The sequence below is a fragment of the Siphateles boraxobius genome, unplaced genomic scaffold (assembly GCF_051911475.1).
Source record: "Siphateles boraxobius isolate OS27281-9 unplaced genomic scaffold, OSU_SipBor_1 240, whole genome shotgun sequence".
In the NCBI taxonomy this organism is placed as follows: domain Eukaryota; kingdom Metazoa; phylum Chordata; class Actinopteri; order Cypriniformes; family Leuciscidae; genus Siphateles; species Siphateles boraxobius.
In genome coordinates, this window is record NW_027508856.1 from 63494 (window position 1) to 80000 (window position 16507).

General features: G+C 42.4%; 2 protein-coding genes across 6 annotated transcripts in view; both read right to left on the reverse strand.

Moving 5' to 3' along the window:
- Positions 1-588: 588 nt before the first annotated feature.
- On the reverse strand, positions 589-3202 carry LOC143749330 (E3 SUMO-protein ligase ZBED1-like). Its single transcript, XM_077241851.1, has 4 exons — positions 3078-3202; positions 2768-2882; positions 1375-2604; positions 589-1299 (listed from the first exon to the last, which is right to left on the reverse strand). Exons 1-4 carry the CDS (start codon positions 3144-3146, stop codon positions 974-976), a joined length of 1740 nt encoding a protein of 579 aa, XP_077097966.1. The 5' UTR covers positions 3147-3202; the 3' UTR covers positions 589-973.
- A 4978-nt stretch (positions 3203-8180) lies between these two features.
- dlg4b (discs, large homolog 4b (Drosophila)) overlaps positions 8181-16507 on the reverse strand; it is a 74594-nt gene continuing 66267 nt past the window's right edge. For 3 of the 5 annotated variants that reach the window (XM_077241861.1, XM_077241860.1, XM_077241859.1), the window contains one exon: positions 8181-9360. In XM_077241861.1, coding sequence (XP_077097976.1) covers positions 9254-9360 — 107 coding nt within the window. In that variant the 3' untranslated portion in view covers positions 8181-9253. The remainder of the gene's footprint in view (positions 9361-16507) is intronic. The other 2 variants (XR_013206923.1, XR_013206922.1) reach the window with 1 other exon arrangement.

Here is a 16507-nt window from a genome sequence, read left to right on the forward strand (position 1 = left end):
TCTTAGTCGTGTTAGTCGTGTTGTGGAGCCTCGGGACCAGCTGAAGGGGGGGGGCTCTTCTCAATGTTCATATCATGATTTTTAAGTGCTTTAAAATGATAAGAGTCTGGGTCTCTCATTTTTAGATGTTTCCAAAATTTGATGGCTCGTTTCTTAATGTGGATTAGTAGAGGGTATTGGCCTAATTCTGCCCTGCATGCGTTGTTCGGTGTGTTCCTCTGTACTCTCAGGATACTCTTACAAAACTCTGTGTACATGGCTTGAATCCAATTTTTGTACCATTTGTCAACTCATGGTTCAGGACCCCACACTTCACTGCCATATAATGCAATCAGTTCTATGACTGTTTGGAATATTTTGAGCCAGATTTGTATTTGTATTTCAATTTGGATAGATTTTTTGATAGCATAGAAGGCCCTTCTTGCTTTCTCTTTCAGTTCATTCATGCCCAAATTTAGGTTTCCAGTTGCACTTATTTTAAGTCTGAGGTATGTGTAGCTTGTGGCATGATAAATTTTGGTCATACCAAGGGTGAAATTGTATTTTCCCTGACATCTGGTTCTTTTCTGGAACGTTATTACTTTACAGTAGTGATGGCCAAATGAAGCTTTTGTGAAGCACTGAACCACTTGAGCCAATTGGTTCGAAAATGGGTTCATTACTCAAAGCTTCAGTTGCAGCGACCTCTCCTGGCGAAAAGCAAGGCTGCAGTCAAATTAATCAGTGAGCAGTATTGGAGTAACTACTTTAGTTTTGAAGCATCTTTGCTAAGATCACCCTTGGATTTTTAACTATATTTCCTTTGAAAACTCTTTGATGCACACGCTAATGCTGAGCATAATGTTCTATTTACAAATAAAAATGGATAAATGTATGTTTTGTGTTATTTAGGAGAGAGTGCTGGGAAAATATGGCATAGGTTGGGTGTGCTTGTGTAACTATGGCAGGGGGTGATTTTTGGGATGGGGAACACTCAAAGATTTTTATTGAGGTACATTATTTTTTCAACAGTTTTTGGACTGAGTCGGTTTCTTTTTTTGCTCACAACCTCTCCAGACTTGGAAAACACTCGCTCACAAGGAACAGATGATGCTGGCGAACATAAAGGTTTTTTTGCAAGATTAAACAGATGAGGGTACACATTTTGATGGTTTCGCCAGTACGCCAGTGGGTCTTCTGATCTTGCTACTGGTGGATCAGTCATATACCTCTGCACCTCCACTGTAGCATCTGCTGTGGCATTCCTTGCCCTCCTTGCTTCAGAAGCATCTCTGTCCAGAGTTTCCCAAAGGTTAACACCTGAAAGACAAATATGATGATAATTATCAGTACTGAAAGGTTTTAATTTCATCAATTAACTATTTATAACTTTACCTGTGGATGATGGATTTTCAACATTTGCAGGTGCTGGTTGAGCTGATGTGGAGGGCTGTTCTTCTGTAGGTGAATCATGTGATGGTGTGTATCTTATCAGTTGTGAGCATTGTGCTGTTAGTAGTCTTACTGATGCCTGTGCCTGTACTTGATTGTAGAATCCTATGGTTTTGAATCTAGGATCCAACAGTGTCGAAAGGGTCAGTGCTGTTTGGTTCTCCGTAGTCTCAAACTTGTTTTGCATCGCTGTCACCAAGTTCTGTCCCAGTAATTTAGCTGTGTTGTGGCTTGTTTTTCCAATTGTTTCATACAGGTACTGCATTAACATTTTTGTCATTGGGATAACTTTTGACCCTGACACACTCTTCTCCTCAGACAGTTCTACTGTTGCCTGGTAAAAGGGGGCAAGCAATTGCAGGCATGCAGCAGCTGTTTCATAGTCCTCTGAAGACAATGGTCTTACATCTGTTTTCAGCGTTGCAAGAGCTGCCCCCACTGACTGTCTTTCTTCATAAAGGCGTTGTAGCATGAGGAAGGTGCTGTTCCAGCGTGTGTCCACCTCCTGAATAAGCTTCTTCACTGGATGATTCATCTGCTCCTGTACTTCTTTGAGCTTTTCATTTGCCGTTGTGCTAGTTTTAAAGAATGTCACTACTTTTCGTGCCCTTGTGCGTAGTTTTTCTAGGCCAGGAGTTGCATCAAGACTCTTCTTCACCACTAAATTTAGGGAATGAGCAAAGCAAAGTGCGTGTCTGAGATTTAAACTTCTGACAGACGCAACCATATTAGCTCCTGCATCTGTCACAATTGAGGTCACTTTGCCTTCAATACCCCATTCCTCCATGAGTGACCTCATAGCAGCAGAGATGTTAACAGCTGTATGAAGTTCAGGGAAAGGCAGCACTCCCAAAAGGACTGTGGCCAGCTTCACAGAATCATCCACATAATGGCACGTCACTGCTAGATATGCATCCATATTAAAGGAGGTCCACATATCAGCAGTCAGGCTCACAGCCTCCACCCTCTGCATGATGGCCTTGGCCTTGGCTTTCTCCTCCTCATATTTCTGAACCACCATGTTCTTAAGAGCCTTTCTGGATGGAAGAGTGTATGTGGAATCAAGCAATGACACAAACTCCTTGAAGCCACAGTCATCCACGATGGAAAAGGGCTGCGAGTCCTTCACCACCATATTCACGAGAGCCTCATCTAGCTCTCGCTTCCAGTCCACTAAGACAAATAAATAAGACATAAAGAAATTAAAAATACTTTAATAAAAGAAATTAAGGATTTATGTGAAACTGCATTTAAACGAAGCAGACCTATGAGTCAAGGCAGTCATATCAGATTGTGTAAGTGTCTCTAGGTAATAATAATATAATACATAGCCTACCTTGATTTGTGTTCCCATGGTTTTTAGCAGCTCCATGCTTGGCAGTGAAGTGCCTAATCATGGAGGAAGTATTCCCGTGATACTTCAGCTCGGTTGAACACACCAAGCACCGGACCTGTAAAGAAAGCAATTTAAATAAAAATGCAATTTGAGTCTATTGATAGCTACTGGCTACACTAATCATGTACATCATTTTACTGTTATGCTACCTTAATATAGACCATAACTATAGAAGGCTACTGTACAGACAGTCACTGTTTTATAAACTTTACTTTTCCTACTTTACATGTTAAACAGCCAGAACACCCACCTTATCAGGAGCGATCAATTTGAACTGTTCCCACATGTCAGAACGACCTCTCTTCCTGGCTGGTTCCATAATGATCTAATACAAACGCAACACCAACAACTCGACAGCAATAACACACCTACTACGACAACTCTACAAATTGTACATTGTTTAGAGTGGTTATAAAGACCACTAAAAGGCGCTCAAAACTGTTTCAACCTATCACCTGTCAGAATCGAGACGCGCCGTTCCAGTGAATCACCTGATTGGACCGTAAACCAGTCAGATGATTCATTCAGGCAATGAAGCACTTGCTGCTTCGGACGTCATATGTCACATGATTTTTTTCGCACCAAAGCAAGCTTTGAAGCAGTGGTTCTCTAGGTTTGTAGTTCAGAGTTTCGAAGCACGTATCGAAGCTTCAGCGTCACACTACCATCACTACTTTACAGGTCTGACAGAACTGATGCAGGGTGTCCTGGTTCTGCTGTAGAACCTCTTCTGTAGACAGCAGGACCAGATAATTTGCATACAGGAGGAACTTTATAGTGGAGTCATGTAGTTCAAGTTCAAGTTCACATTATTTATATAGCACATTTACAACAGCCACTAGGCTGACCAAAGTGCTTTACAGAACAAAAGATAAATAATAAGAAAATAATACCTGCATAAAAATTAGACTCAAATATAGAATGGAAAGACAGGAGTGGCAAAACCGTATCAGACTCAAATATAAAATAGTAAAACCAACCTTAGAAAAGAGATCAATATGCTAAAGAAAACAGGTAGATTTTTAACAGACACTTGAAGACAGACAGGGTCGGGTAATCTCTAGAGGCATGGTGTTCCAGAGTCGTGGTCCTGCCACCGCAAATCCACGCTCCCCTCTACGCTTGAGTCTTAAGCGAGGGACTACCAGCAGAGCCTGGTCGTGGGATCTTAGGCTTCTGGACGGAGTGTAAGGATGAACAAGTTCAGAGAGATAGGCAGGAGCTATGTTATGTAGAGATTTCAAATGAAGAGTAGTATTTGAAAATCCATTCTCTGTCGGACTGGCAGCCAGTGTAGATATTTGAGAATCGGAGAGATGTGGTCATATTTGCGACACTTATGAATAAGTCTGGCCGCAGCATTTTGGACTAACTGAAGACAAGCAATTTGAGAACTTGATATACCGCAATATAAGGAATTGCAGTAATCTAGCAGAGATGTTGTAAATGCATGAACAGCCTTTTACAGAGTTTTCAGAGTGAGAAAGCCTCTATTTTAGACGGTAGACGAAGTTGGTAGAAACTGGAACTGTTTATGGATTAAATGTTTGTCAAATTTTAAAGGCTGGTCAACAAGAACACCTAAGTTCTGCACTCCTGGGGATTTAAAAGCCAATTGACCCTCTAAATAAGGGCTTATACACTGAGAATTTTCATTTGGCCCAAAAACAATGACCTCAGTCTTATCTTCATTTAGACTAATTAGACTATTCAGAAAGAGGACATTTTGGCCAAGCTATGCTTTAACCTCCTCTAAGCATAGCAGAAGAGAATTTATTACTACAGGGTTGTTTCTCTTGATTGGAATATATATTTGGGTGTCGTCTGCATAAAAATGAAATGATACACCATGTTTCCTTAGAATAGCGCCCAGATGTAACATCTAGAAAGAAAATAGAGAAGGAGCCAAAATAGAGCCCTGTGGAAGACCACAGGTCAGAGGTGCCATGGAGGTGGAGAAATTACCCATCTTTACTTAAAACTTTCTGTCAGACAGGTATGACTGAAACCATGTCAGAACAAAAAGCTTTTAGACCCACCCAAGATTCTAGTCTAGATAAAAGAGTAGGGTGATCAATGGTATCAAAAGCTGCCGAAAGATCTAAGAGAACAAGAACCACAGTATCTCCGGAATCAGTGGAGAGATAAATATCATTTAACACTCTCAGGAGGGCAGGCTCTGTGCTGTGAGCAGTCCTAAAACCAGATTTAAAAAACCTCATAGATACAATTATTTGACAAAAAGTGTTGGAGTTGATCCAGTACAATTTTCTCCAATAGCTTAGAATAGAAAGGTAAGACAGAGATAGGCCGGTAATTTTTTCAAACAGAAGGATGTAGTGAAGGCTTCTTGAGCAGAGGAGTAACCGTAGCCACTTTAAGAGTGGCAGGAACAGAGCCTGTTTTGAGACACTTGTTGATAAGAGATACCATACCTGGTCCAACCAAACCAATGATTAATTTTAAAAATCTCGGGTGAATGATATCATTAGGATAAAATGAAGGTTTGAGCTTGACAGTCACGTCCTTCATTGTCTGGAGGTTGATTGGATCAAAAACCTCCCAAAAACCAGAAGCAGGTGTCTAAGATTGGGGGGACAATTAAATTAGGACAGAAACTAAGTCTTAAGCTAGTGATTTTGTTAATAAAAAAATCTTTGGAAGTCTTCACATAGAGCCTCTGAGGCAACAGACAATTTGTTAACAGATAAATTTACAACAGACTGAATGATTGAAAATAACAAGGGTGAAATTGTATTTTCCCTGACATCTGGTTCTTTTCTGGAATGTTAGTACTTTGGGTTAGAGTGATTAGATTCAATTAAGTTAGAAAAAAACAAGCAGCTTTCACAGACTTAGCAGCATTTTGGTATGATGTAAGAGAGTCTTTGAACATTTGGAATGAGACAAGTAGTCTATCCCGTTTCCATTTGCATTCAGCCTTTCTACAAATTTGTGTCTGGTGACGAGTGTCAGAGTTTTGCCACAGTTCAGATTTTGGTTTGGACTTGTGAGGCTTAAGGGGAGCAGTCACATTTGCTATCTTAAGCCAGGAAGAATTTAAAAGGCTAAGATGTTGATCCCCATCCAGGTCAAATAATGGTTGATCCAAGTGCAAGTGTGAGCATAGTTCAGCAAAGCACAGATCGAAGTATGTGCTAAACTGTGGAGAGTAGAACCGCGACAATGTTACAAGTGCAATAGTGAGTGGAAAGAGCTCCGGAAGAGACAGTGAGAATAAAATAGGGTTATGATCAGAGAGCAGAAAATCTGAGAACACAATATCAGTGAAATCGAGCCCGTAAGAGAGTACAAGATCCAACGTGTGGCCCTGAATACGAGTAGAGTTTTTGATCCACTGCGATAGATTAAAAGCATCTATTACATTAAGAAACTCCTGTGACAAGGAATTTGACAAACAGCAAACATGAATATTAAAATCTCCCACCAGTAGTCAAGTCAAGTCACCTTCATTTATATCGATTTTAACAATATAGATTGTTTCAAAGCAGCTTTACAGTGATAATAGGAAATTAAAGTAACATAGATCGTTTTGGCTTTACAGCAGCTCTAGAATAAAGTTATTGTCCAGCTAAAGTTAGTTTTGATTGATTAACTTCCATCACAATGATCATTAGTTATTAACTTAGCGGCTGCTAACACGACACCGTTCTAACAGAACCCTTATTGCGATCTGGCCGCTCATTTGCCCAACAGTACCTGGTGGCTCGAGAACGCAAACCATGAAATAGGATCCAAGGTACAAGCCTTGAAAAATTTATAATACAGAATTTTTTATCACTTCCGCGTAGCCACATGAACCGGAATTATTCCAACATCTGTATAGAGGTAAAGGGAAGGGAAAGAGACCTTAACAGGGGAGAGACTAGTGACACTTCAGGGATGCCTTGTCGTCGTGTCCAGGCGCAGGTCCTTCATCAGATCTGGATACGGCCTGGATCCTTCAGACTGCAGTAAACCTTGGGATAAACAGAGAGACTAATTTTGGTGTAAACCCCATCCTTCTTATGATGTAACGAGTACATCAGGATTCATGGGAAGTGTTCCCGGTTCCGGCTGATCTAAACTATGCAGCCTAACATTGAATTATAGAAGTCTATAATGTGTTATGTGTATGCTAAGCCAAAGAGATGTGTTTTTATTCTAAATTTGAACTGACAGACTGTGTCTGCTTCCCGGACAATGTTAGGAAGATTGTTCCAAAGTTTTGGTGCTAAATAGGAAAAGGATCTACCGCCAGCAGTCGATTTAGATATTCTAGGTATTATCAACTGGCCAGAACTTTGAGATCGCAATAGACGTGAAGGACTATAATGCGTTAAGAGCTCGCTCAAGTACTGGGGAGCTAAACCATTTAGTGCTTTGTAAGTAATCAGCAATATTTTAAAATGTATACGATGTTTAATAGGGAGCCAATGCAGTGTTGACAGAACCCGGGCTAATATGGTCATACTTCCTGGTTCTGGTAAGAACTCTAGCGGCTGCGTTTTGAACTAGCTGTAGTTTGTTTATTAAGCTTGCAGGGCAACCACCCAGTAGAGCATTACAATAATCTAGCCTTGATGTCATGAACGCATGAACTAACTGTTCGCATTTGTCACTGAGAGCATATGACGTAATTTAGATATATTTTTAAGATGAAAAAATTCAGTTTTACAGATACTAGACACGTGACTTTCAAATGAAAGATTGGTATCAAAGAGCACACACACACACACACACACACAAACACACACACACACACACACACACACAAACACACACACACACACACACACACACACACACACACACACACACACACACACACACACACACACACACACACACACACACACACACACACACACACCCAGGTTCCTAACCGACGACGAGGACTTGACAGAGCAGCATCAAGTGTTAGACAGTATTCTAGGTTATTACGTGTGGAAGTTTTTGTCCAATAATTAGAATCTGTTTTTTCAGAATTAAGTCGTAGGAAATTACTAGTCATCCAGTTTTTTATATCAGCTATGCATTCCGTTAATTTTGTGAATTGGTAAGTTTCATCAACGCATTATCCTCTTCCTCTTCCTCTTCTTTTTCCTCATCCTCCACAGCCTCTCAGATTGTTTCCATCCATTGTCCGTAACATTCAGTGCACCTGTGCACTCTGAACAGGCTTATATTTCATACAGCTGGTTTGATCGCATCATTAGAAACAAGTGTGAACGAGTTATTCTCAGAGTGATTCTTAAAACTTCACAGTTATTGTTAAAGTTCCTGAACTGGCCATAAGACCATTAATATTCAGTTTCACCTATAAACACACAGAAACACACAAAAGCCTGAGTAATTATTAAAACAGTTTAATGAATCATCATTTCAGTATTTAAGCTAGTTTACAACAGGAAATATATGTATTAATCCATTTATTTCACATTATACAGAGCGGCTGTCGCTTCGCAAATTTAAATGCGTCTAAGAGTGTGTGAAAATGAGTCTCAAATGAGAAATCGAACTCAAACGTCATAATCACAAACTGAAGAAGAAAACAATTTGGTTAAATGTTGTAGACCGAGCGCAGTGCATTATGGGTCGCTGTATGATGTATGATGTTTGTATTGGCAGAGAGGTGGATTGTGGGACGTTTTGGCTCAGAGAAGTGCAGTGTTAAAGCCCCATTGGTTCAGATCATCTGAATCTGTATGTCCAGCTGTAGAGTAATAATAATAAAAGAAATAATAATACTCATCAACACACACACACACTCACCCACACTCACACTCACACTCACACTCACACACACACACACACACACACACACACACACACACACACACACACACACACACACACACACACTCACACAATCGACACACACGCTCACAAACATTCACACGTACACACACTCACATGTACACACACACACAAACACACACACATGCATGTTTCTCTCCCTGTGCAGTTTAAAGTGTGTATTATATGTAAACAGTAGCCCTATAGAAACACCTCACAATGAGAGAGGTGTGTGTGTGTGTGTGTGTATGTGTGTGTGTGTATGTATGTGTGTGTGTGTTAGTAAAGTGCTCAGTGCTCATGTCTATATTGCCTCAGACATTGTTTAACACTCACTGAGCTCACAATCGCTACGGAAACCACCAAACACCTTCATCATTATCATCATCATTAGAAGCGTCCCACACACACAAATACACACACTCAAACACACACACATTAAGGCTAGTTCACACGTGTTTTCAATCTGTCGCTGTTTTAGCAGTCCGAACCAACGATGAACCATTGCCATGGCGAAGAGGTAAACGTCCCCGCCCACTCCAGACTGAAATATTATCTGACTCATATTTACATGTGGATTATGAATGAGCTGAGGGTGGGAATCTGCAGATCGTCTGGTGACGGTGTTTACAGTCTCTCTCTCGCCGGGATCCATATGTATGGGCCAGACTGTTCCTCCATCACAGACTTCACACGGTGGTAGATCTCCTCGAAGCTGTCGCCCTCCACCATCGCTACACAAACACAACACAATCATTATAATCATCTCCTCGAAGCTGTCGCCCTCCACCATCGCTACACAAACACAACACAATCATTATAATCATCTCCTCGAAGCTGTCGCCCTCCACCATCGCTACACAAACACAACACAATCATTATAATCATCTCCTCGAAGCTGTCGCCCTCCACCATCGCTACACAAACACAACACAATCATTATAATCATCTCCTCGAAGCTGTCGCCCTCCACCATCGCTACACAAACACAACACAATCATTATAATCATCTCCTTGAGGCTGTCGCCCTCCACCATCGCTACACAAACACAACACAATCATTATAATCATCTCCTCGAAGCTGTCGCCCTCCACCATCGCTACACAAACACAACACAATCATTATAATCATCTCCTCGAAGCTGTCGCCCTCCACAATCGCTACACAAACACAACACACTAATTATTATAATCATCTCCTCGAAGCTGTCGCCCTCCACCATCGCTACACAAACACAACACAATCATTATAATCATCCCCTCGAAGTTGTCGCCCTCCACCATCGCTACACAAACACAACACAATCATTATAATCATCTCCTCGAAGCTGTCGCCCTCCACAATCGCTACACAAACACAACACAATCATTATAATCATCCCCTCGAAGCTATCGCCCTCCACCATCGCTACACAAACACAACACAATCATTATAATCATCTCCTCGAAGCTGTCGCCCTCCACCATCGCTACACAAACACAACACAATCATTATAATCATCTCTTCGGAGCTGTCGCCCTCAACCATCGCTACACAAACACAACACAATCATTATAATCATCTCCTCGAAGCTGTCGCCCTCCACCATCGCTACACAAATACAACACAATCATTATAATCATCTCCTCGTAGTTGTCGCCCTCCACCATCGCTACACAAACACAACACAATCATTATAATCATCTCCTCGAAGCTGTCGCCCTCCACCATCGCTACACAAACACAACACAATCATTATAATCATCTCCTCGAAGCTGTCCCCCTCCACCATCGCTACACAAACACAACACAATCATTATAATCATCTCCTAGAAGCTGTCGCCCTCCACCATCGCTACACAAACACAACACAATCATTATAATCATCTCCTCGAAGCTGTCGCCCTCCACCATCGCTACACAAACACAACACACTAATTATTATAATCATCTCCTCGAAGTTGTCGCCCTCCACCATCGCTACACAAACACAACACAATCATTATAATCATCTCCTCGAAGCTGTCGCCCTCCACCATCGCTACACAAACACAACACAATCATTATAATCATCTCCTCGAAGCTGTCGCCCTCCACCATCGCTACACAAACACAACACAATCATTATAATCATCTCCTTGAAGCTGTCGCCCTCCACCATCGCTACACAAACACAACACAATCATTATAATAATTTCCTCAAAGCTGTCGCCCTCAACCATCGCTACACAAACACAACACAATCATTATAATCATCTCCTCGAAGCTGTCGCCCTCCACCATCGCTACACAAACACAACACAATCATTATAATCATTTCCTCGAAGCTGTCGCCCTCCACCATCGCTACACAAACACACCACACTAATTATTATAATCATCTCCTCGAAGTTGTCGCCCTCCACCATCGCTACACAAACACACCAAACTAATTATTATAATCATCTCCTCGAAGTTGTCGCCCTCCACCATCGCTACATAAACACAACACAATCATTATAATCATCTCCTTGAAGCTGTCGCCCTCCACCATCGCTACACAAACACAACACAATCATTATAATAATTTCCTCAAAGCTGTCGCCCTCAACCATCGCTACACAAACACAACACAATCATTATAATCATCTCCTCGAAGCTGTCGCCCTCCACCATCGCTACACAAACACAACACAATCATTATAATCATCTCCTCGAAGCTGTCGCCCTCCACCATCGCTACACAAACACAACACAATCATTATTACAATCATCTCCTCGAAGCTGTCGCCCTCCACCATCGCTACACAAACACAACACAATCATTATTACAATCATCTCCTCGAAGCTGTCGCCCTCCACCATCGCTACACAAACACACCACACTAATTATTATAATCATCTCCTCGAAGTTGTCGCCCTCCACCATCGCTACACAAACACAACTTAATCATTATAATCATCTCCTCGAAGCTGTCGCCCTCCACCATCGCTACACAAACACAACACAATCATTATAATCATCTCCTCGAAGATGTCGCACTCCACCATCGCTACACAAACACAACACAATCATTATAATCATCTCCTCGAAGCTGTCGCCCTCCACCATCGCTACACAAACACAACACAATCATTATAATCATCTCCTCGAAGCTGTCGCCCTCCACCATCGCTACACAAACACAACACAATCATTATAATCATCTCCTCGAAGCTGTCGCCCTCCACCATCGCTACAAAAACACAACACAATCATTATAATCATCTCCTCGAAGCTGTCGCCCTCCACCATCGCTACACAAACACAACACAATCATTAATCATCTCCTCGAAGCTGTCGCCCTCCACCATCGCTACACAAACACAACACAATCATTATAATCATCTCCTCGAAGTTGTCGCCCTCCACCATCGCTACACAAACACAACACAATCATTATAATCATCTCCTCGAAGCTGTCGCCCTCCACCATCGCCACACAAACACAACACACTAATTATTATAATCATCTCCTCGAAGCTGTCGCCCTCCACCATCGCTACACAAGCACAACACAATCATTATAATCATCTCCTCGAAGCTGTCGCCCTCCACAATCGCTACACAAACACAACACAATCATTATAATCATCCCCTCGAAGTTGTCGCCCTCCACCATCGCTACACAAACACAACACAATCATTATAATCATCTCCTCGAAGCTGTCGCCCTCCACCATCGCTACACAAACACAACACAATCATTATAATCATCTCCTCGAAGCTGTCGCCCTCCACCATCGCTACACAAGCACAACACAATCATTATAATCATCTCCTCGAAGCTGTCGCCCTCCACCATCGCTACACAAGCACAACACAATCATTATTACAATCATCTCCTCGAAGTTGTCGCCCTCCACAATCGCTACACAAACACAACACAATCATTATAATCATCTCCTCGAAGCTATCGCCCTCCACCATCGCTACACAAACACAACACAATCATTATAATCATCCCCTCGAAGCTGTCGCCCTCCACCATCGCTACACAAACACAACACAATCATTATAATCATCTCCTCGAAGCTGTCGCCCTCCACCATCACTACACAAACACAACACAATCATTATAATCATCTCCTCGAAGCTGTCGCCCTCCACCATCGCTACACAAACACAACACAATCATTATAATCATCTCCTCGAAGCTGTCGCCCTCCACCATCGCTACACAAGCACAACACAATCATTATAATCATCTCCTCGAAGCTGTCGCCCTCCACAATCGCTACACAAACACAACACAATAATTATAATCATCCCCTCGAAGTTTTCGCCCTCCACCATCGCTACACAAACACAACACAATCATTATAATCATCTCCTCGAAGCTGTCGCCCTCCACCATCGCTACACAAACACAACACAATCATTATAATCATCTCCTCGAAGCTGTCGCCCTCCACCATCGCTACAAAAGCACAACACAATCATTATAATCATCTCCTCGAAGCTGTCGCCCTCCACAATCGCTACACAAACACAACACAATCATTATAATCATCCCCTCGAAGTTGTCGCCCTCCACCATCGCTACACAAACACAACACAATCATTATAATCATCTCCTCGAAGCTGTCGCCCTCCACCATCGCTACACAAACACAACACAGTAATTATTATAATCATCTCCTCGAAGTTGTCGCCCTCCACCATCGCTACACAAACACAACACAATCATTATAATCATCTCCTCGAAGTTGTCGCCCTCCACCATCGCTACACAAACACAACACAATCATTATAATCATCTCCTCGAAGCTGTCGCCCTCCACCATCGCTACACAAACACAACACAATCATTATAATCATCTCCTCGAAGCTGTCGCCCTCCACCATCGCTACACAAACACAACACAATCATTATAATCATTTCCTCGAAGTTGTCGCCCTCCACCATCGCTACACAAGCACAACACAATCATTATAATCATCTCCTCGAAGCTGTCGCCCTCCACAATCGCTACACAAACACAACACAATCATTATAATCATCCCCTCGAAGTTGTCGCCCTCCACCATCGCTACACAAACACAACACACTAATTATTATAATCATCTCCTCGAAGTTGTCGCCCTCCACCATCGCTACACAAACACAACACAATCATTATAATCATCTCCTCGAAGCTGTCGCCCTCCACCATCGCTACAAAAACACAACACAATCATTATAATCATCCCCTCGTAGTTGTCGCCCTCCACCATCGCTACACAAACACAACACACTAATTATTATAATCATCTCCTCGAAGTTGTCGCCCTCCACCATCGCTACACAAACACAACACAATCATTATAATCATCTCCTCGAAGCTGTCGCCCTCCACCATCGCTACACAAACACAACACAATCATTATAATCATCCCCTCGAAGTTGTCGCCCTCCACCATCGCTACACAAACACAACACAATCATTATAATCATCTCCTCGAAGCTGTCGCCCTCCACCATCGCTACACAAACACAACACACTAATTATTATAATCATCTCCTCGAAGTTGTCGCCCTCCACCATCGCTACACAAACACAACACAATCATTATAATCATCTCCTCGAAGTTGTCGCCCTCCACCATCGCTACACAAACACAACACAATCATTATAATCATCTCCTCGAAGCTGTCGCCCTCCACCATCGCTACACAAGCACAACACAATCATTATAATCATCTCCTCGAAGCTGTCGCCCTCCACCATCGCTACACAAACACAACACACTAATTATTATAATCATCTCCTCGAAGTTTTCGCCCTCCACCATCGCTACACAAACACAACACAATCATTATAATCATCTCCTCGAAGCTGTCGCCCTCCACCATCGCTACACAAACACAACACACTAATTATTATAATCATCTCCTCGAAGTTGTCGCCCTCCACCATCGCTACACAAACACAACACACTAATTATTATAATCATCTCCTCGAAGTTGTCGCCCTCCACCATCGCTACACAAACACAACACACTAATTATTATAATCATCTCCTCGAAGCTGTCGCTCTCCACCATCGCTACACAAACACAACACAATCATTATTATAATCATCTCCTCGAAGCTGTCGCCCTCCACCATCGCTACACAAACACAACACAATCATTATAATCATCTCCTCGAAGCTGTCGCCCTCCACCATCGCTACACAAACACAACACAATCATTATAATCATCTCCTAGAAGCTGTCGCCCTCCACCATCGCTACACAAACACAACACAATCATTATAATCATCTCCTCGAAGTTGTCGCCCTCCACCATCGCTACACAAACACAACACAATCATTATAATCATCTCCTCGAAGCTGTCGCCCTCCACCATCGCTACACAAACACAACACAATCATTATAATCATCTCCTCGAAGCTGTCGTCCTCCACCATCGCTACACAAACACAACACAATCATTATAATCATCTCCTCGAAGTTGTCGCCCTCCACCATCGCTACACAAACACAACACAATCATTATAATCATCTCCTCGAAGCTGTCGCCCTCCACCATCGCTACACAAACACAACACAATCATTATAATCATCTCCTCGAAGCTGTCGCCCTCCACCATCGCTACACAAACACAACACAATCATTATAATCATCTCCTCGAAGCTGTCGCCCTCCACCATCGCTACACAAACACAACACAATCATTATAATCATCTCCTCGAAGCTGTCGCCCTCCACCATCGCTACACAAACACAACACAATCATTATAATCATCTCCTCGAAGCTGTCGCCCTCCACCATCGCTACACAAACACAACACAATCATTATAATCATCTCCTCGAACCTGTCGCCCTCCACAATCGCTACACAAACACAACACAATCATTATAATCATCTCCTCGAAGCTGTCGCCCTCCACAATCGCTACACAAACACAACACAATCATTATAATCATCTCCTCGAAGTTGTCGCCCTCCACAATCGCTACACAAACACAACACAATCATTATAATCATCTCCTCGAAGCTATCGCCCTCCACCATCGCTACACAAACACAACACAATCATTATAATCATCTCCTCGAAGCTGTCGCCCTCCACCATCGCTACACAAACACAACACAATCATTATAATCATCTCCTCGAAGCTGTCGCCCTCCACCATCGCTACACAAACACAACACAATCATTATAATCATCTCCTCGAAGCTGTCGCCCTCCACAATCGCTACACAAACACAACACAATCATTATAATCATCTCCTCGAAGCTGTCGCCCTCCACCATCGCTACACAAACACAACACAATCATTATAATCATCTCCTCGAAGCTGTCGCCCTCCACCATCGCTACACAAACACAACACAATCATTATAATCATCTCCTCGAAGCTGTCGCCCTCCACCATCGCTACACAAACACAACACAATCATTATAATCATCTCCTCGAAGCTGTCGCCCTCCACCATCGCTACACAAACACAACACAATCATTATAATCATCTCCTCGAAGCTGTCGCCCTCCACCATCGCTACACAAACACAACACAATCATTATAATCATCTCCTCGAAGCTGTCGCCCTCCACCATCGCTACACAAACACAACACAATCATTATAATCATCTCCTCGAACCTGTCGCCCTCCACAATCGCTACACAAACACAACACAATCATTATAATCATCTCCTCGAAGCTGTCGCCCTCCACAATCGCTACACAAACACAACACAATCATTATAATCATCTCCTCGAAGCTATCGCCCTCCACCATCGCTACACAAACACAACACAATCATTATAATCATCTCCTCGAAGCTGTCGCCCTCCACAATCGCTACACAAACACAACACAATCATTATAATCATCTCCTCGAAGTTGTCGCCCTCCACAATCGCTACACAAACACAACACAA

What these genes read in the sequence shown, in the direction of transcription:
- LOC143749330 (XM_077241851.1), bottom strand. Translation starts at nt 3,146, where the DNA reads ATGGAACCAGCCAGGAAGAGAGGTCGTTCTGACATGTGGGAACAGTTC. An exon ending in CCATGGGAACACAAATCAAG is followed by an intron (nt 2,605 to 2,767) that starts GTAGGCTATGTA and finishes TATTTGTCTTAG; the next exon opens with TGGACTGGAAGCGAGAGCTA. An exon ending in TGAAAATCCATCATCCACAG is followed by an intron (nt 1,300 to 1,374) that starts GTAAAGTTATAA and finishes TTTGTCTTTCAG; the next exon opens with GTGTTAACCTTTGGGAAACT.